At 42.4% G+C, this 19613-nt stretch overlaps 3 protein-coding genes across 6 annotated transcripts in view; 1 reads left to right on the top strand and 2 right to left on the bottom strand.

The window, feature by feature from the left end:
* The window catches only part of hsd20b2 (hydroxysteroid (20-beta) dehydrogenase 2), a 12458-nt gene extending 6674 nt beyond the window's left edge, over nucleotides 1-5784 (top strand). For 2 of the 3 annotated variants that reach the window (XM_023967546.2, XM_023967544.2), the window contains exons 9-12: nucleotides 1345-1400; nucleotides 4713-4778; nucleotides 4889-5038; nucleotides 5195-5784. In XM_023967546.2, coding sequence (XP_023823314.1) covers nucleotides 1345-1400; nucleotides 4713-4778; nucleotides 4889-5038; nucleotides 5195-5305 — 383 coding nt within the window. In that variant the 3' untranslated portion in view covers nucleotides 5306-5784. The remainder of the gene's footprint in view (nucleotides 1-1344; nucleotides 1401-4712; nucleotides 4779-4888; nucleotides 5039-5194) is intronic. The other variant, XM_023967545.2, reaches the window with a different exon arrangement.
* Nucleotides 5767-14422, bottom strand: slc12a9 (solute carrier family 12 member 9). Of its 2 annotated transcripts, none has more exons than XM_023967543.2 (14): nucleotides 14059-14422; nucleotides 13331-13586; nucleotides 12971-13105; nucleotides 12004-12141; nucleotides 11510-11809; nucleotides 11191-11298; nucleotides 10331-10442; nucleotides 10028-10185; nucleotides 9825-9907; nucleotides 9606-9730; nucleotides 9227-9419; nucleotides 8795-8969; nucleotides 8369-8515; nucleotides 5767-8149 (listed from the first exon to the last, which is right to left on the bottom strand). In XM_023967543.2, the coding sequence occupies exons 2-14, from the start codon at nucleotides 13530-13532 to the stop codon at nucleotides 7299-7301; spliced, it is 2727 nt and encodes a 908-aa protein (XP_023823311.1). In that variant the 5' UTR covers nucleotides 13533-13586; nucleotides 14059-14422; the 3' UTR covers nucleotides 5767-7298. The 2 variants fall into 2 exon arrangements, with proteins under 2 accessions (XP_023823311.1, XP_023823310.1); XM_023967542.2 differs by having other exon boundaries at nucleotides 14055-14422.
* Nucleotides 14423-17374: 2952 nt separating this feature from the next.
* On the bottom strand, nucleotides 17375-19408 carry LOC111951178 (uncharacterized). Its single transcript, XM_023969237.2, has 2 exons — nucleotides 18449-19408; nucleotides 17375-18347 (listed from the first exon to the last, which is right to left on the bottom strand). The coding sequence occupies exons 1-2, from the start codon at nucleotides 19071-19073 to the stop codon at nucleotides 17602-17604; spliced, it is 1371 nt and encodes a 456-aa protein (XP_023825005.1). The 5' UTR covers nucleotides 19074-19408; the 3' UTR covers nucleotides 17375-17601.
* Nucleotides 19409-19613: the final 205 nt, after the last annotated feature.

Genomic DNA, 19613 nt, shown 5'->3' on the forward strand with positions numbered 1-19613 from the left:
GTGCCTTTAAACTAGCTTTGGAAAATTCCAGAAAACAATGTCATAGCTTTAGAAGCTTTGATAGGCTAATTGACATCATTTGAGTCAATTGGAGGTGTACCTGTGGATGTATTTCAAGGCCTACCTTCAAACTCAGTGCCTCTTTGCTTGACATCATGGGAAAATAAAAATAAATCAGCCAAGACCCAGAAAAATGGTAGACCTCCACAAGTCTGGTTCATCCTTGGGAGCAATTTCAAACCCTGAAGGTACCACGTTCATCTGTACAAACAATAGTACGCAGTATAAACACCATGGGACCACGCAGCCGTCATACCCTCAGGAGGAGAAGCGTTCTGTCTCCTAAGAGATGAACTACTTTGGTGCGAAAAGTGCAAATCAATCCCAGAACAACAGCAAAGGACCTTGTGAAGATTGCTGGAGGAAACAGGTACAAAGTATCTATATCCACGAAACAGTCCTATATCGACATAACTGAAAAGCCGCTCAGCCAAGGAAGAAAGCCACTGCTCCAAAACCGCCATAAAAAAGCCAGACTACGGTTTGCAACTGCACATGGGGACAAAGATTGTACTTTTTGGAGAAATGTCCTCTGGTCTGATGAAACAAAAATAGAACTGTTTGGCCATAATGACCGTTGTTATGTTTGGAGGAAAAAGGGGATGCTTGCAAGCGAAGAACACCATCCCAACCGTGAAGCCCGGTGGTGGCAGCATCATGTTGTGGGGGTGCTTTGCTGCAGGAGGGACTGGTGCACTTCACAAACTAGATGGCATCATGAGGAGGAAAATTATTGTGGATATATTGAAGCAACTTCTTCAAGGACATCAGTCACACGAAGCAAGGTTCACCAAAGAAGACAGTATTGGTGCGCAAGATGGTGTCGTTTTCATCCACTCTAGGAGAATGCCAGGAACGCTTACTCACTAGTGGACCAGCTGCGCAAGCATACTTCCAAAGTTTGTGTCATATAAATGAATATGCTTTGGACCGTGGCACGTAAACAAAGTCGAGAGGTCTCATTTGGGTTTATAACTTGCCGTAGTCGTGATTGCCTATCACAAATTTTAAGACAGCCTGACCTTCAATTCCATTAGTTAAGAGACACTAATTGCTGGCAGGACCCTGTACAAAGTGTGTTGCAAGCAAGAGGGCGCCTACTTCACAAGCACTCTTGTGATTCTCTGGAAATTGGCTCTACATACCCCAAAGGCATCTGAGTACTACACAGGGACTTGGTTATAGTAGGCGCAAGAATGTCACATCACCATTTTTTTTCTGACGGTCTTGGCTGAATTTTTATTTTTTTTATTTTCCCATTTTGATGTCAAGCAAAGACGGCCACTTCAGAGGCAGGTGCTCAACCACAACCCATGCTGTCTCTCTACTCCGCCACCAAGGTGCCTCTCCCTTTCACTTAACTTTCTCTCACTCAAGCATACACAATGTATCACACACATACACGCTCAACCTCATGTACATACATACACTGAACAAAAATATAAACGCAACATGCAACACTTTTACTGAGTTACAGTTCATATAAGGATATCAGTAAATTGAAATAAATTCATTAGGCCCTAATCTATGGATTTCACATGACTTGGATGGGGTGCAGCCATCGGTGGGCCTGGGAGGGCATAGGCCTACCCACTGGGGAGCCAGACCCAGCCAGTCAGAATGAGTTTTTCCCTACAAAAGGACTTTATTACAGACAGAAATACTCCTTAAAACCCCCTCCCCCCTCCAACGATCACGCAAGTGAAGAAACCGGATGTGGAGGTCCTGGACTGGTGTGGTTACACGTGGTCTGCGGTTGTGAGGCCGGTTGGACATACTGCCAAATTCTCTAGAACGACTTTTGAGGCGGCTTATGGTAGAGAAATGTTGTGGAATATTCTAATCAAGTGAGAGAGACTTTGTCATTTTTTCAAACAATCATCTTTATTCAATAYCGATTAATTATTGCAATAATGAAGCTGGTCGACCCAACACCTTGAGTGTTGGACTGAGAGTCTAACCTTTACAAAAAATGCTGTTTCTTATATGGCTGACACTAAGAATGCTGGTTATAGCTGACACTAAGAATGCTGGTTATAGCTGACASTAAGAATGCTGGTTCCACACCTCCCATGCAGATTGGGGTCACCATAAGCCATCTTGGGTTCATCTGGTTATCTGCACCTGATGTTTGTTCTACTCCTCCAGATTATCTCTATCTCGAGTCACACACACCACATCTTATCTATGGAATGCAGGCTGTCAGCCCAGAGACATATGTCTCACATGCACCACTAATYATAGAATGGAATGTGGCTGTTTAGTTTTCATCACCAAGACATCAATCAATTGACAGCTCAAGCTATCTCTAGTAAAACCCATGTCCTCGACACCCAGACCAGCTGCAGGAAGCTAGAGTGGAGACCATAAAAACACAGCATTARTAGGACAGAAATGTCTTACTATTGTTAAGTATATATTGTTAACTATTAAAATCAAACAAATCAGGTGAATACGTAATTTCTCTCACAGAAATTAACATTCAAATCTCTGGCAACAGCTTTGGTGAACATTTCTGCAGTTAGCATGCCAATTGCACACTGCCTCAACTTGAGACATCTGTGGCATTGTGTTGTGTGACAAAACTGCACATTTTAGAGTGGCCTTTTATTGGCCCCGAAGAGGGAGGTTTAAAAGAAATACTTAGTAGTTGCCAAAGGTCYGGAGCATGTCTTTAACCATTCAAATGTTGGTTTGGTTATTTCTGTTTAAAATGTTTCAACATTAACAAGGCGCACCGGTGTAATGATCATGCTGTTTAATTAGCTTCTTGATATGCCACACCTGTCAGGTGGATGGACTATCTTGGCAAAGGAGAAGTGCTCACTAACAGGGATGTAAACTAATTTGTGCACAAAATTTGAGAGAAATAAGCATTTTGTGCGTATGGAAAATGTCTGTGATCTTTTATTTCAGCTCATGAACCATGGGACCAACACTTTACATGTTGCGATTATATTTTTGTTCAGTGTATATACAGTTGAAGTCGGAAGTTTACATACGCTTAGGTTGGAGTCATTAAAACTCTTTTTTCAACCACTCCACAAATTTCTTGTTTATTATTATTATTAATTATTTCACTTATAATTCACTGTATCACAATTCCAGTGGGTCAGAAGTTTACATACACTAAGTTGACTGTGCATTTAAACAGCTTGGAAAATTCCAGAAAACAATGTCATAGCTTTAGAAGCTTCTGATAGGCTAATTGACATCATTTGAGTCAATTGGAGGTGTACCTGTGGATGTATTTCAAGGCCTACCTTCAAACTCAGTGCCTCTTTGCTTGACATCATGGGAAAATAAAAATAAATCAGCCAAGACCACAGAAAATGGTAGACCTCCACAAGTCTGGTTCATCCTTGGGAGCAATTTTCCAAACACCTGAAGGTACCACGTTCATCTGTACAAACAATAGTATCGAGTAATAACACCATGGGACCATGCAGCCGTCATACCGCTCAGGAAGGAGACGCGTTCTGTCTCCTAGAGATGAACGTACTTTGGTGCGAAAAGTGCAAATCAATCCCAGAACAACAGCAAAGGACCTTGTGAAGATGCTGGGAGGAAACAGGTACGAAAGTATCTATATCCACAGTAAAACAGTCCTATATCACATAACCTGAAAGCCCTCAGCAAGGAAGAAGCCACTGCTCCAAAACCGCCATAAAAAAGCCAGACTACGGTTTGCAACTGCACATTGGGACAAAAGATCGTATTTTTGGAGAAATGTCCTCTGGTCTGATGAAACAAAAATAATGTGCCATAATGACCGTAAGTTTGGAGAAAAAGGGATGCTGCAAGCGAAGAACACCATTCCAACCGTGAAGACGGTGGTGGCAGCATCATGTTGTGGGGTGCTTTGCTGCAGGAGGGACTGGTGACTTCACAAAATAGATGGCATCATAAGAGGAAAATTATGTGGATATATTGAAGCAACATCTCAAGACAGTCAGGAAGTTAAAGCTTGGTCGCAAATGGGTCTTCCAAATACAATGACCCCAAGCATACTTCCAAAGTTGTGGCAAATGTTTAAGGCAACAAAGTCAAGTATTGGAGTGGCCATCACAAGCCCTGACCTCATCCTATAGAAAATTTGTTGGCAGAACTGAAAAAGCGTGTGCAGCAAAAGATGCCTAAAACCTGACTCGTTACACAGCTCTGTCAGGAAGAATGGGCCAAAATTCACCCAACTTATTGTGGAAGGCTTTGGAAGGCTACCTGAAACGTTTGACCCAAGTTAAACAATTTAAAGGCAATGCTACCAAATACTAATTGAGTGATGTAAACTCTGACCCACTGGGAATGTGATGAAAGAATAAAAAGCTGAAATAAAAATTTTCTACTATTATTCTGACATTTCACATTTTAAAATAATGGTGATCCTAACTGATCTAAGACAGGGAATTTTTACTGGATTAAATGTCAGGAATTGTGAAAACTGATGTTAATTTTGGCTAAGGTGTATGTAAACCCGACTTCAACTGTATATGCCATTCAGCAGATGCTTTTATCCAAAGTGACATACAGTCATGCATGCATACATTTTACATACGGATGGTCCGGGAATCAAACCCACTATCCTGGCATTGTAAGTGACATGCTCTATAACAGCTACAGAGGATCAATGTTATCCATTCTTTTCTTGGCAGATTTTTGTGACATATTTTTCCAGRTCTCTGAATTCAGAGTACARGTCAMAGGGAATAACAGTTCAGGTAAAATACTTTAAGAATKTTGTATCACATGCACTCCTGTTTCAGTATCCTTCCTTGCATCTTTGTGTTTCTTCCTATCTCTTGTCCTTTCTTAATTTCCTCTCCTTTAGTGTGTGGCTCCCTTTATGGTGTCCACTAACATGACCCACAACTTGCCCCCCAACCTGTTGTTGAAGAGTGCCAGTGCTTTTGCCCGTGAAGCTCTGAACACAGTGGGTCACTCTAGCTACACCAGCGGCTGTGTGTCTCACGCTCTTCAGGTAGGAACTCCTCTTATCCACGCAAATATTCAAAACAAACTACTCTAACGGTTTTGTTACCTTAGCCAAAAATGAGCCATGCAGAATGAACAGTATATACTATTAGACTATTGTATGTGATTGTAAATGTCTCTGTCTCTCTTTGCCGTCCCACAGCACATTGCTCTGTCCATTTTCTTCCCTGATTGGCTGCGCCTTTCATCCTACTGTGTGAAGCAGACAGAGAAATTTGCACAGAGGACACAGGAGAAAAAAAATATGAAATGACAGAACATTCTGCAAGCAAAGAGGACTAAGGAGTGCAAAGGAGGTTGCTACTGAAACGTTTGTGGTGCTTTAAAGAGGTCATATTGGAAATTGATATGAGATGTTTTACTTCATATGTAGATAACTAATTGATCAATGTTACTGTTTTTGCATTGACTGCCATTTAAAGGTATTGGTAATAGGAAAGAGATTGTGTAATGTTGATGTGACGTAAACAAGCTGACCCCAAATCCATCAGGAACTATATAGCCTGAGTGCAGCAGAGTATGATCTGTGGGAGACGCAACTCTCAAACAGGCTTCTATAGTACATATTCTAGCTATAAACATATTAGGGATATAGACTACAACATTATAACTGAATGCTTGAACATGTGCATGTTCTGGTTGATTTGGACTTTTAACATAGTACAATTTTTGGTATCAACCGTCACATTTTTGTGATCTCTATTTTCTTAAAAATAAATACAAAGACAATTACTTTTGTTTATTTTATTGCCTTTTGCCAACCCATTCACAAATGACTGTCAAATAGTTGTAACTGAGTAACATATGTGTAGAGGAAACMGCATGTTTAATGTAATTACTTTGGTTTTTGACATTTTCTATTGAGTAATTTGCTTGGACAGAGTCCTGATTAACTCACAAGCAGCCTGTCTGGCACTCACTGATCAGTCCACAGACTCTAGAGAACAGTCTGTGTGGCACAACCTGAGAACAGCACATGGATTCTGAGCAGAGTCAGAAATATACAGTAACTTCATAGGACTGTAAAGAGGAAACTATTTCTGCTTAAGCACAAACATCCCACCACAAGTTGTGAAATGTTTAATCTTTCATATATCGTCAACTACCTGCCTCTAAATTAGTAAATCGTTTTMATAAATACCAAACTCCTTGCAGTAACATTCTGTTTCCAAAATCTGTACATAAGAAAAGCATAGCAAAACAGCATAAAAATCTAAATACTTTTTCCAAGTAACAAATGAATGGCATGATCCTTAGCATTTGGCATAAGGGTGATGCATTATAAATTAGACAAAATAAATGAGCAATCCATATTTAGTCTGCCTGCCAGTGGCTTAATGCTTGTGTATTATGACAATATTGTCAAGCATTAGGCACTAATGTAGTTCAGAGCGGTTTCAGGAAGTTTGAATTGATGTTCCATCATGAACCACATAGTAGTCCGAAGAAGCAGCATTTCAAGCACGACCAATTGGTGAGTGACCCAAAATCCTAAGAGATCATTTGGTYCAAAGACGCTCGTGAGCTCTCCCAAACTGGGTCACAATCTGAAGAGGAAYACACTGGGAAAAGGGGTCAATGGAAAGCGATTGTACCAGCATCAAATTAARGAACACAAAATTCTAGTTTCCATAGCTAGTTAGCATATGTTGCCCTTTCTGTATTTCAGAATCCATTTTCCCTCCATCACCATTCAACCTATCATATGATTCTTCTTTGGTCCAGTGCTGCAGAACAGACCATTTGATCTACTGACATGTAACATTCACTCACACTGAATCAGTGTCACTCTCAGGCCACACGGTCAATTCCAGAGCGGAGGTTTTTTATGAAAACTACATCTGTGTACACAGCTATATCAGGCACAACATAAATGTATTTATATTATTACCCAACCAACACAAAGGCATGAGACAAGTACTCCATTAAATTACAGTTAACAAATAAATATATTACAGAAAGTAGGTAGGTACCACTGTGACTGACTAGATGTTGAATGTGTTCATTTGTGAAATGAGTGGATGTGTCAATGAGTTACAATACAAGATGTGAAACTACATGCCCAGGGAACAGAGCTATACTTATAGGTCCCGTTGTGTAGTGTGCCTGTGTGTTTATTTTCTAACTAAAAAGTATGTTATGTAAAGTAGCTCATATTGTAAGCATTTAGACTGCCCTCTCTATCATGTTCAGGATTAAGTTAATTACATTACATTTTGATCCCATAAACACACAGAGTGACACACTCAAAGCTCAGTGCACGTGACAGGGGTGAGACCATGAATCAAGAGGGTTGGGCCTAAACCGTAAGTCACAGCTTCCAGCTGACTGAGATATTTTTGTGATTGGCTGGAGTGAGCAGGGGGGCGTGGTAAATACAGGAAGCGGACAGCAGCCTCAGCACTGTGCTCCATCAGCATCCTGTTGACTGCAGACTGGAAGTCCTCTGAAAGGGTCTGGGCCGGCTTCGTCAGGCCCTCCAGCTCTGGGTCCTGTGTCCGTTTCTGTCCGTAGAGCTGCACCACAGAGTCCCAGGGCACTATCTTGATGGAGGCCCTGATCCTCAGCTTCCTCAACAGCTCCCGGTAGGTCTCCTCTTTAACCACCCAACCCTGGTCGCTGGACTCTGCCTCCACACACAGGAATATTCTCATTCTGGCATGGCGCCATCTGCTGGCCATGTTGAGAACACACGCCATCTGCAGCAGGAAGAGACTGCAAACGTCCACRGAGGCTGCAGACGTGCTGCTCGGCTGCAGCAGGTTGAGGGGCCACACGTCGATGATCCTCGTGGCCCCGTCCGTCTTGGTCCCCATGCCCTCTCCCTGCAGCTGGAAGAAATAGCGGCCCAGACACACGTTCTTACTCATCTTGATGGCATCTGAGATGATTCCCACATACTCCTCTGACGTGAGCCAGCGTGGGCTCTCCACATGGCGGACTGGGGGGAAGTGGGCTTGCAGAGAGGGCAGATCCACCCCAAAATCATCCCCTCCAGACCCTTTTGACTCACAGAAGGCATGGTCTTGGAGGAAGTAGTCCTCAGGGGTGCAACTGTCGTAGAACCCCAAGACCAGAGTGTTGGGCTTCATGCCGCCTTGAAGAGATTAGAGTGGAGGAGGATAATGAAATGCACTAAAAAGTATACTGCTTGACGGGTAAAGCTGTTTTATGTTCCATTTTCCAAAGTAGTAATATTATAATGAATATGTCGTGTCAATACTCTTTCCGACACCGTTGTGTGTGAAGAGGAGGAATCAACAGGAAAACAATAAACAACGACCCAGAATGGTAAGCAGGAGGATATGTAACTCACCCAGGCCTGTGATACGGAGCAGATGCTGTGTTCCCTGCCTCACAGAGGAGGACAGAGTCAGGTCCACGAAGGCCTTCACCCCCAGCTTATCCACCAGACTCAGCCAGAAGTTATACTGCTGCTGGACAGGGTCAGAGGGCAGGGTGTCTGAAACACAGATGAGAGGCTGGCTGAGTGACTGGACTGCCTTGATTCCCAAACAAAAGAAGAGCCTGACTAGTTTCCATAAAATGTTCTATGAATTGTCTATGAATATAAATGTCATCATATTTCTAGGAATATCACACTTACTGTAGATTACTCATTTTTGTATCAAATAGTAGAAGCTTTAGGTTTCATGTGGTCATAAACATGGCAAGCATTTATTGTAARTTAATCACGATTCCGCTGGTACCAGAACTCCCGTCACCATCCATATAATATTACCCAGATCTCCCAGCTTCACGTGTCCCAGCACAAACAGCCCACCCTTCTTCAGCTGGTTGACAAARTTGATGAGCTGGCAGGAGGAGCGAGGGTTGGCCACCATCAACAACACCTGGGGCCTCCAGAAYTTCACATGGTCCTTCCTCACATCCAGCATCAGCAGATACTTACGCACCTACAGGAGAGGTGGAATGGGTGGAAACCAGATTCAAAGCATCAAGTATGACAGCAGTGACACACCCCAGGGCCCTGTTAAGTAGGAAACAGCGTAGAAAATCATTTTGCATCAGAAAATTTAAATTCTAAATTGGACAAGTTCAGGTAGTTCTTCCCCATTGCAAAATGTTTTCTCTACTGAACACGAACCAGGAACTGGCCCATAAGTGTGTGTTTGTATGTACTGGTACAAGTCTGTGTGTGTGGTGTGGGTACCTGATGGAAGATGAGAGCCTGGCTGATGTATCCCCAGCTGCTGGTGGGTGATCTGTAGTGCAGGAAAAGCAACAGCAGTAAGAGGAGGACGATGCTGGCTGAGGAGTAGACCGGGTTAATGACGAACATCATCACCAGACAGCTCAGGATGCCCAGCAGACACGTGTGCCAGGAGAACACCTGGAAAGTGGGCCTGGTGAAGACAGGGAGACAGGTAAAACAAGTGAAAGGTGAAAGACAGGCGAAAACTGGACATTGATGGTCAGAAGTATTCTAGTTAAACACTACTTCACTAAGGACAACATCATCATCACACAATAAAGTCAATGTCTTCTTTTTTTATAACAGATTGTACAGCATGATACTAATGTCTGATTACCTGAAGTTGGGGGCCGATGCCCACTCCAGAGCCAGACAGGCCAGGTCGACAGCAGCATAGGCCAGCAGGTAGAATACTGTCACCAGGCCAGCTATGGCATTAAGCTGGCCTGCAAACACCACACACTACACAGTCACACCAAAGACAGTCTCAGAGCCCGTAGAATATCAAAAGTAGTACTGCATAGCTCAATACGATACACCCATCGCTTCCCCTCACCTGTGCCAACCCCCAGGTGTAGAGCACTGCCACCCATGGGTTGCCTGAGCTAGATGTGATAGCAGCAGGAGCCAATGGAAAACCTATGGGTAACACAACATCAAAGCATGCTCCTTATTTTATATTAAACAAAAACATGTCCTTTACTCTGTTGCAGAAATAGACTGTATTTTAATTGTGAAACTTGTTCAACAACATCTTACCAAAGAGTTGGTCCAGTGCGAGGGCGTGGAGGATCCGGGACGCCCCAATCAGAGAGCACATGGCTGCTGACAGGGCGGAACAATAGATCCCGATGGTGACAAATGGAGGCCAGATGTTTATACGCTGGAAGAACCCGTAATCCTGAGCCAACAGGGTCCTAAACAAAATACATTAATTAGTTGACTGTATTAAACTACATTGTTTCAGTATGATTAATATGCAGGCATTAAATTATGAGCAAATTAGATAGGTGACAGAGTTCCAACAATTCCAACCCTCAATAACAGCCCAGCCATTCAGACCTTTCACAGGTGGAGCTGGCCAGGATGAAGAGCAGGACATAGACTATGAAGGTGTAGAGGACTGCAATAATGGTGCCTTTGGGAATGGCAGCACTGGGGTTCTTCAGCTCTCCTACAGACAACAGATTGAGGGGAAGATGGTGGAACATGTCAAGTTTGAGTCTATGTGAAGCTTAATGAGATGTGAAGTAATGGAGGGCAATTCCATGGTAACACAATTATGCTAAGACTCAGATTTTTCACTTTAAAATGTATACCAAACAAAAACACATTGATTTCCAAGTTGAACAAAACACAAGACTACTTTTAACAATTTCCATAGAAAATTGTACAACTGTGCAGATATAAAGTTTGGTAACTGAATAAAACAGAGGGAGATTTTACTGTAATTCTGTTTACAAACTCTGCATCTGCACAGTTTTTCCAGTAAAAGTTTTTTTTTTAACTGTGTAAATTGTTCAAATCAAATTGTATTGGTCACATACACATGGTTAGCAGATGTTAATGCGAGTGTAGCGAAATGCTTGTGCTTCTAGTTTGACAATGCAGTAATATCTAACAAATTCACAATGACTACTTTATACATACAAATGTAAAGGGATGAATAAGAATATGTACATATATAAACGTGGTCATTGTGTGTAGAGTTGTAAACTTTGAAATCAATGGTTTTTGTTTAGCATACATTTTAAAGTAAAACAAAATCGGAGTCTCAGCATAATTGGTTACCGTGGATTTGCCCTGGAACTAAAAGATTCCATTACCTTGATTCAGAATKCATATGGAAAGTTGTTAATGACAACTATTTGTAGTTGTAATATCCACCAGCKGGCATGAGTTTTAATGTGTGTGGACAGTACCTGACATGTTGGCTCCGGCCATGATTCCGGTGCAGCTGGTGAACATGACAGCGAACACGGTGGCGAATGACATGACTTTACCAGTGCTGTAGTCCACAGTGTAGCCCGCTAAAGAGAAGAAAGAGGAAGAACACTATTTCTACAACAGCTCTCTCAAACCATAAAACTAACGACTTTTTACACATCCAGTTCAACTTCCCTATCAAGGCTTACTATAACTAGAATGCATCTGAAATAGCACCCTGTTCCCTATACAGTGTACCTAAGTACTATCGCACCGTCCCCCCCTGACCTTTGACCCCAGGCAGCCAGTACTCACAGCCCAGGTTGTCCTTCAGCGTGGTGCCGTTGAAGCCTGTGTAGCTGGCGTTGTAGGTGAGGGTCTGGTTGCCAGGGCCCTGGTGGGTGATGAGGAACTTTAGGGGCGTGGTCAGCGCCAGGGGGCTGATGTAGATGGACAGAAGGGAGATGGTCACCACCAGCAGGATGAGGAAGGAGGTGCGGGCGAAGATGTGGGCGCCCACTAGGCACACCATCAGAACCAGCAGGAGAACTATRGAAGAGTACAGCACTGTGTACCAGTAGCCCTGGGGAAGCACTCGAAATGCAGAGGAGGACACTGAGGTGGGAGTGGGACATAGAAGTTGATAAGATGTCGGATGAAACACATGGTGGAATGACTCCTTTGAATGCATGAGGCACCAACCTTTAAGAAATATTCAGTAGATTTTTTAAAGCAGTACCACAAAACGTGGCATGCATGCTAGGAATTACAAGGTATTGGGCTGTTAATTATAGAACGTCAAAACTAACCTGGATCCTGACCAAATATGTCAAGTAGTGCCTCTACCAGACCAAGCACATACACTCCACATGCACACACTTTGGCCAGGAAGAACATGAGGCCAATGCTTCCTCCAAACTCTGGGCCCAAAGATCGACTGATCATGACTGGCAGACATTAGGTCAAGGGGTTAAATATCACTGATCTGGAGTGAATCATGTGGTTTTAAAACTATGAGCAGGCAAAAGTCAGCATTGCAACCTGCTCATTTGGTTAAATCATATGATGCACACAGGGCTGGACTAATGCATTTCGGGGCCGGGGCACCTACCTCCAAAACACATTTTTAAGGGGAGGGGGACAGCTAACTTCCTGAATTTCAACACATTTTGCCATGGGGCAAAGAGAAAATGTGCAGTTTTATAATGCTATTCTAAACATTTTGTAATGAGGCTGAGAGAACATTTAGCAGTTTTAAAGCAAATGTTCTGCAATTATACACAGTTTGCCAKTGCTTATGACATGTTCATAATTTTATTTTGTTGTTGTGGGCCCCCTGGAGGTCGGGGGCCTCGGGGCATGTGCCCTGCGTGCCTGTTCGGTAATCTGGGCCTGGATGCATCAGATTATGTTTTATTTAGTTTATTAGGATCCCCATTAGCTGTTGAACATGCAGCAGCTACTCTTCTTGGGGTCCACCATGTCTTTACCGTATCCAGATGTCATCAGAAACAGTTATCTTTTTGACTACAAAACATAGAATCCCGCCGTTTTCACCATGTTGGGTTGGTGCTGGAGATGATRAAAATTATGTTGAAACGTGGTGAAATTTCCCTTTAAAGATAAGGGCTAGAATTACTGTAAAGACTGTGGCATCAAGATTGAATAGTAAAAACATAGCTGTTTTAAACTGCACTAATACTTAAGAGGAATACAAACACACTTGCTAAATATTTCTTTTGGGGGGGTATGAGAACGAACCGGTGTTAAGGATACAATAGGCCCCACCTCCCTGCACAGCACCGTTGGTGGAAATAGCACAGATGGACAAGATGGTGAGGGAGATAATGGTGTAAGCTACAAGCAGCATCACAAGACCCTGCAAGAGCCCCGCATGACCAACCACAAACCCTATAGGAGACATCATTACACAGTATTAGTCTTGTTACAGGACCACAATATATTAACCTAATGCATTCACAGTTACACACACAAACATTTAAAATAATATAGCAGAGCTTGAAGCCAACAGCAGCTTCTGACTATCAGCAAGCATCACTGTACATCGCACTGTAAATAAATTCCACATTCACAGCCTATATTTGTAGTTGTCTGACATCTAGATGCTGCACTCACCAGTTCTGAGGAAGAGGACAATGCTAAACATGGAGAGGACAGTGGGCACCATCACCCCGAAGAAGGTGTTGAGCTTTCGAGGTACAGCATTAGGAGTGCTGGCCTCCCCAGTGCCCTCTGACTCCCCTATGCCACACACTGCATTGTCTGCTGACAGACCACATACCCCATGGGCGAGGAGGGGTGTGTGTTCATTAGACATGGCTTTCAGCAGAGTTTTTAGATGGTTCAGACGTCCCCTGAACCTTTTGTAACCCTGTTAAATGGAGTCATTATTTGTATAAGTTCGTAACAACGCTGACAATAGGACATGTTCCTGAAAACACAGTATGGCTTTATATTTACAACGACAACAAAAAAATCAGGTTTGCAAATAGAAGGGGCGAGCGGAGGGTTTTAAATAATAAAACTACGAGCCACCAGAAAAGCATCAGACATTCTACATAAACATGATGCTTCAAAGTCATGCAACATCAACATAGAATTTGTTACCAAGTAACGTTAAGAGTTGCGCGATTATATYGAATTGATGTTTATTTCATGTATCCACAAAGGGGAAGTGAAACGGCGATACACAGCGGTTCTCAGCGAGGTCATTCTACAATTCAACCTCGCAATTCCGTAAAMTTGTAGTTTGACTAATGATAAAACATTTGTTTATATTGTTGTTTGCTTTGCGATAATGCCGTATTGTAGGTATAGCCAGATGAAAACAGAAACTCACCTACACTCCGTCAGCAAGAATCAGCGCGCGCACTTCCGCTTTTAAAAAACCCTCCTCAGTCGGCCTCTGGCTCGGTGACTGCTCGCTTATTGCCCGCTTATCAGTTTACAGCAAAATGATGACGTAATTTAACACCATTAACACATGCGTGTTTTGTTAGTTAATAGTTGATCTTAGTAGATTTGAAAACTACTGGCTATAGGTAGCATAGGCGACATACAAATGATCCAATAGCGCATAAGATATAAAACAGAAATGCCTAAATCTAAACAGCTGTAATTCAAATGTACATATATATTCTCCATATGCCCATAGACATTGACCAGTTTGCAGGTATGATGCTGTCTACTTGCCGCCTCTATTTGTTCKGTGCAGGTCACGGGACAGTAGAAACTGTTCATGTGACTGCCAAAAAGGGGAGRGTGAAAATACCACAAATATATGTCATGAATGATTAGTGCCCTGTGTTTTGCGCAATCATGTGACATGTTTGCATTTTAACCTTAATTTTTATTAATCACACGGTACCCTTTTTCTTATGTCAGATGGTCCACCACCATCCATAGACAACTGCTTACATTTTGGGTGTAATTCTCATCTGGGGCCCTGTGTTTAGTTATGATTGTACAAAACACAGGGCCCCAGATGAAATATTGTAATAACTATATTTAAGATTATGAATAAACTTGGTGTCTTGGGTCCCTTTCAGAAGTTGTTTTACTGTAATAATGTTAAAAGGATCYGACCCTTTACCCCCCAATTTTCACCTAAAATGTCATACCCAAATCTAACTGCCTGCAGCTCAGGACCCGAAGCAAGGATATGCATATTCTTGATACCATTTGAAAGGAAACACATTGACATTTGTGGAAATGTGAAATTAATGTCGGAGAATATAACACATTAGATCTGGTAAAAGATCTTGTACCATCATCTTTGAAATGCAAGAGAAAGGTCCTAATGTATTATTCCACCCCAGGCGCAATTTAGGTTTTGGCCACTAGTGTATGTGCAACATTTTAGACTGATCCAATGAACCATTGCATATCTGTTCAAAATGTTGTGCCTAATTGGTTTATTAATACATTTTCAAAGTTCATAATTGTGTACTCTCCTCAAACAATTGCATGGTATTCTTTCACTGTAATAGCTACTGTAAATTGTACAGTGCAGTAAGATTAACAAGAATTTAAGCTTTCTGCCCATATCAGATACAGTTGAAGTCAGAAGTTTACATACACTTAGATTGGAGTCATTCGTTTTTCAACCACTCAACAAATTTCTTGTTAACAAACTATAGTTTTTGCAAGTCGGTWWGGACATCTACTTTGTCCATGACACAAGTAATTTTTCCAGCAATTGTTGACAGATTATTTCATTTATAACTCACTGTATCATAACTCCAGTGGGTCAGAAGTTTACATACACTAAGTTAACTGTGCCTTTAAACAGCTTGAAAAATTCCAGAAAAGGATGTCATGGCTTTAGAAGCTTCTGATAGGTTAATTGACATAATTTGAGTCAATTGGAGGTGTATCTGTGGATGTATTTCAAGGCCTACCTTCAAACTCAGTGCCTCTTTGCTTGACATCATGGGAAATTCAAAAGAAATCAGCCAAGAATTCAGAAAAAAAATTGTAGACCTCCACAAGTCTGGTTCATCCTTGGGAGCAATTTCCAAACGGCTGAAGGTGGCATGTTCATCTGTACAAACAATAGTACGCAAGTATAAACACTATGGGACCACGCAGCCGTTATACCGCTCAGGAAGGAGACATGTTCTGTCTCCTAGAGATGAACGTACTTTGGTGTGAAAAGTGCAAATCAATCCCAGTACAACAGCAAAGGACCTTGTGAAGATGCTGGAGGAAACAGGTACAAAAGTATCTATATCCACAGTAAAACAAGTCCTATATCGACATAACTAGAAAGTCCGCTCAGCAAGGAAGAAGCCACTGCTCCAAACCGCCATAAAAGCCAGACTATGGTTTGCAACTGCACATGGGGACAAAGATCGTACTTTTTGGAGAAATGTCCTCTGGTCTGTGAAAAAAATAGAACTGTTTGGCAATATGACCATCATTATGTTTGGAGAAAAGGGGGATGTTTGCAAGCTGAAGACACCATCCCAACGTGAAGTACAGGGGTGGCAGCATCATGTGTGGGGGTGTTTTGCTGCAGGAGGGACTGGTGCACTTCACAAAATAGATGGCATCATGAGGGGGGGAAAAGATGTGGATATATTGAAGCAACAGCTCAAGACATCAGTCAGGAAGTTAAAGCTTGGTCCCAAATGAGTCTTCCAACTGGACAATGACCCCAAGCATACTTCCAAAGTTGTGGCAAAATGGCTTAAGGACAACAAAGTCAAGATATTGGAGTGACCATCACAAAGCCCTGCCCTCAATCCTATAGAAAATTTGTGGGCAGAACTGAAAAAGCGTGTGCGAGCAAGGAGGCCGACAAACCTGATTCAGTTACACCAGCTCTGTCAGGGGGAATGGGCCAAAATTCACCCAACTTATTGTTGTGGAAGGCTGTGGAAGGCTACCCGAAACGTTTGACCCAGGTTAAACAATTTAAAGGCAACGCTACCAAATACTAATTGAGTGTATGTAAACTTCTGACCCACTGGGAATGTGATGAAAGAAATAAAAGCTGAAATAAATCTCTACTATTATTCTGATATTTCACATTCTTAAAATAAAGTGGTGATCCTAACTGACCTAAGACAGGGAATTTTTACTAGGATTAAATGTCAGGAATTGTGAAAAACTGAGTTTAAAATGTATTTGGGTAAGGTGTATGTAAACTTCTGACTTCAACTGTGTCTATGTCCTGGGATTTTTTTTGTTTGTTACTTACTTACAACCTCATGCTAATCACATTAGCCTACGTTAGCTCAACCATCCSGCAGGAGGGGGGAAACACTGATCCCATAGACGTTAAACATAATAATCAAATAATACTGTGAAAGTGTCACTTTTTATTGGTAAATTGTCAAAAACTTAATGTAAATGCATTGCTGTTCAAATTGAACAGACTAACTCACACAGTTCAATATAAAAACAATACACCAGAAGAATAATTTAAAATACATATCACCTCCCTGATATGGGYTATTTATGGCATTTAGCTGTTGATAATGGTGATGTGATACCAACAAAAATACACCAATGATTTCTGCCTTGTGCTCCCAACTCAGCTCAAGTATTCTGTATTTCCATTTTATACAAAAAATGATATTTTTAAAGTAAATGGAAATCAACCCTTGATGCCAAATGGCTGTATAAACCTTTCCAGGTGGAATCTGCAAACCTCTCATATCTATGACAACATAATGAACACCCTTTTATGCAAATGAAGAAAATTGTGAACAAGTAGAAAAGAGAATATATATTAGAATAAATATGACTCTATACACAATCAGCTTGTCTACATTATCAATTTAATAATATTAACTTCTGATTAGGATGACCTTAACACAAATAATATCTCCATCACATTTATCAAATGTGTGTATGAATGTGTACCAAATCCACCCTGATCAGGAATCCGGGGACTGTGAGTGGAGGTGTGGCCATGTGTATGAGGGCCCTGCTTGAAGTAAAGACAGTGACGGGTGGGGTGTGGTGGGGGAAGGTGAGTGGGTCAGCCTGTGCTTCTTGAGCTGGCCCAGCTCTCTGAAACAGCAGCCACACTGGGCACAGCGGTAGGGCCTCTCCCCAGTGTGGATGCGCTGGTGCTTATGCAGACTGTCCAGGTGGCGGAAACGCTTCTCGCAATACCTGCAGGGATATGGCCGCTCACCCGTGTGAATGCGCTGGTGTGTCTTCAGACAGTAGAAGCGACGGAAGCCCCGGCCACACACGTTGCAGCGATGCACCTTATCTGAGCTCTCCCTTCTGACTTCAAAAGCCCCAATAAGAACAGGGTCCCCTACAATAGGTGGGACAAAGCCCATGAAGTTACCATCATTGTCACCATCATGGTTATCGATGTGAGTTGGCATCTGTGGCGGCAGTTGTGATGATTCAGGGAGGTGTGACTGCAGCATACTAGGTAACTCAGGGTCGTTTTCAATTTTAACTGTTCCTTTGACTTCTTGCACCTCATCCAGCACCTGGATCAGGCCCAGGTCATTCACATTGCCTGCTGGGTGACTCGGACCCATCTCAAACTCAAAGTTGGTAATAGAGGTTCTGTGAGGGACCTCTGCTGCCACTGTTTCCCCCTCCTGCTCGTGTGGAATTCTTCTAGAGTCCTCTGATCCACTTGCACTGACTTTGTACTCTGAAAGAGATGAATGACATCATCATGACCAGTGAGCAGGATACTTTTCACTTATTGAGTGCATGCAAGTATTGATGTCTATGTGTCCGGCGTAAGCCTACCTTTCTCTACAACTCCATCATCCGTGATGTAGAATTGATCCTCTGTATCCTCCTCAGTGTGTTGAGGTGAGCTTTCAACCTCTACTTGTGGCGCTTTGGATGTTTGTGAAGGATTGGAGCAAGAGACAGTGGAGGAGGATGTCCGTATTCCTCTCAAGCTTGAGCTGCTCCTGGGCCATTCATGCTGCACTGTTGGTAAGCAAAGACCTACACTAGGGAGTGACTTCGAAAACTGGGATCTTGTGGATGAGGCTCGAAACGACTTGGGCACACGGGTCGTGCCCCTATTCAGCATGCTGGATGGACTCCCCGTACCAGGACCTAATGTACCTGATCTAGGATGGTTGGGATTAAGGAGTAAACACTGTTTGATGTTGTTCTCGGCTGCTGTCATGTAGTACCGTACAGCGTTGAGTTCACCCTCTGATAGCTCAAGTCTCTCTCTCAAACTTTGGTTTTCCCGATGAGACTCAGCAGCAGCAGTCCGAGCTGCGGTCATTTTGATGCCGACTACTCTGGCAGTTTCCTTTAAAACGGTTTCAACTGCACACCTTACTGCCCGTTCGATGGTCGATGCAAGTTCATATTGGAGGAAAGAGACACTGGCCTCCATCGTCAGACTCATGGTAGTGATTAGCTAGATGGGACGTTTCCCAACAGTTCTAATAAGCAAGCTACAACAAGAGGCTCAGGATTCAGTCCTTGTTTTGTAAGCAAGGTAGCTAGCTAGGTAGCGTTAGCTACGTAACTCCGCTACTTAGCTAACTAACGTTAAATATCTAGCTAGCCGCTCTGGCATGATACACGAGTTACAGTCATTTTAAAGTTTTTAAATCAAACAACTAAATTACTCATACATTGAGTCAACTTGTTTCTCGGATGTTCTTACTCAAAAACGTGGTAATAACTTGTGTTATATGTTTTTCTAGCTCACCTTTCTTCTTCTTCTTCTTCTCTGAGGTTTTATGACAGCCATGCAGACTACAAATTGTGGTCCACAACTATAAACTGTATTTCCGCCACCTACTGTACGGAGTAGTGAACTGTGGGAAAAAATATTTCAGGAAAAAAACTCAAATAAATAAATAATAACGCATCCCACTCCTTCAGTCACATACCGATCGATATCACATCCCTGCACAGGCTCAGGGGCCTGGGAGAGGGA

This window comes from Salvelinus sp. IW2-2015, linkage group LG23, assembly GCF_002910315.2.
Source record: "Salvelinus sp. IW2-2015 linkage group LG23, ASM291031v2, whole genome shotgun sequence".
In the NCBI taxonomy this organism is placed as follows: domain Eukaryota; kingdom Metazoa; phylum Chordata; class Actinopteri; order Salmoniformes; family Salmonidae; genus Salvelinus; species Salvelinus sp. IW2-2015.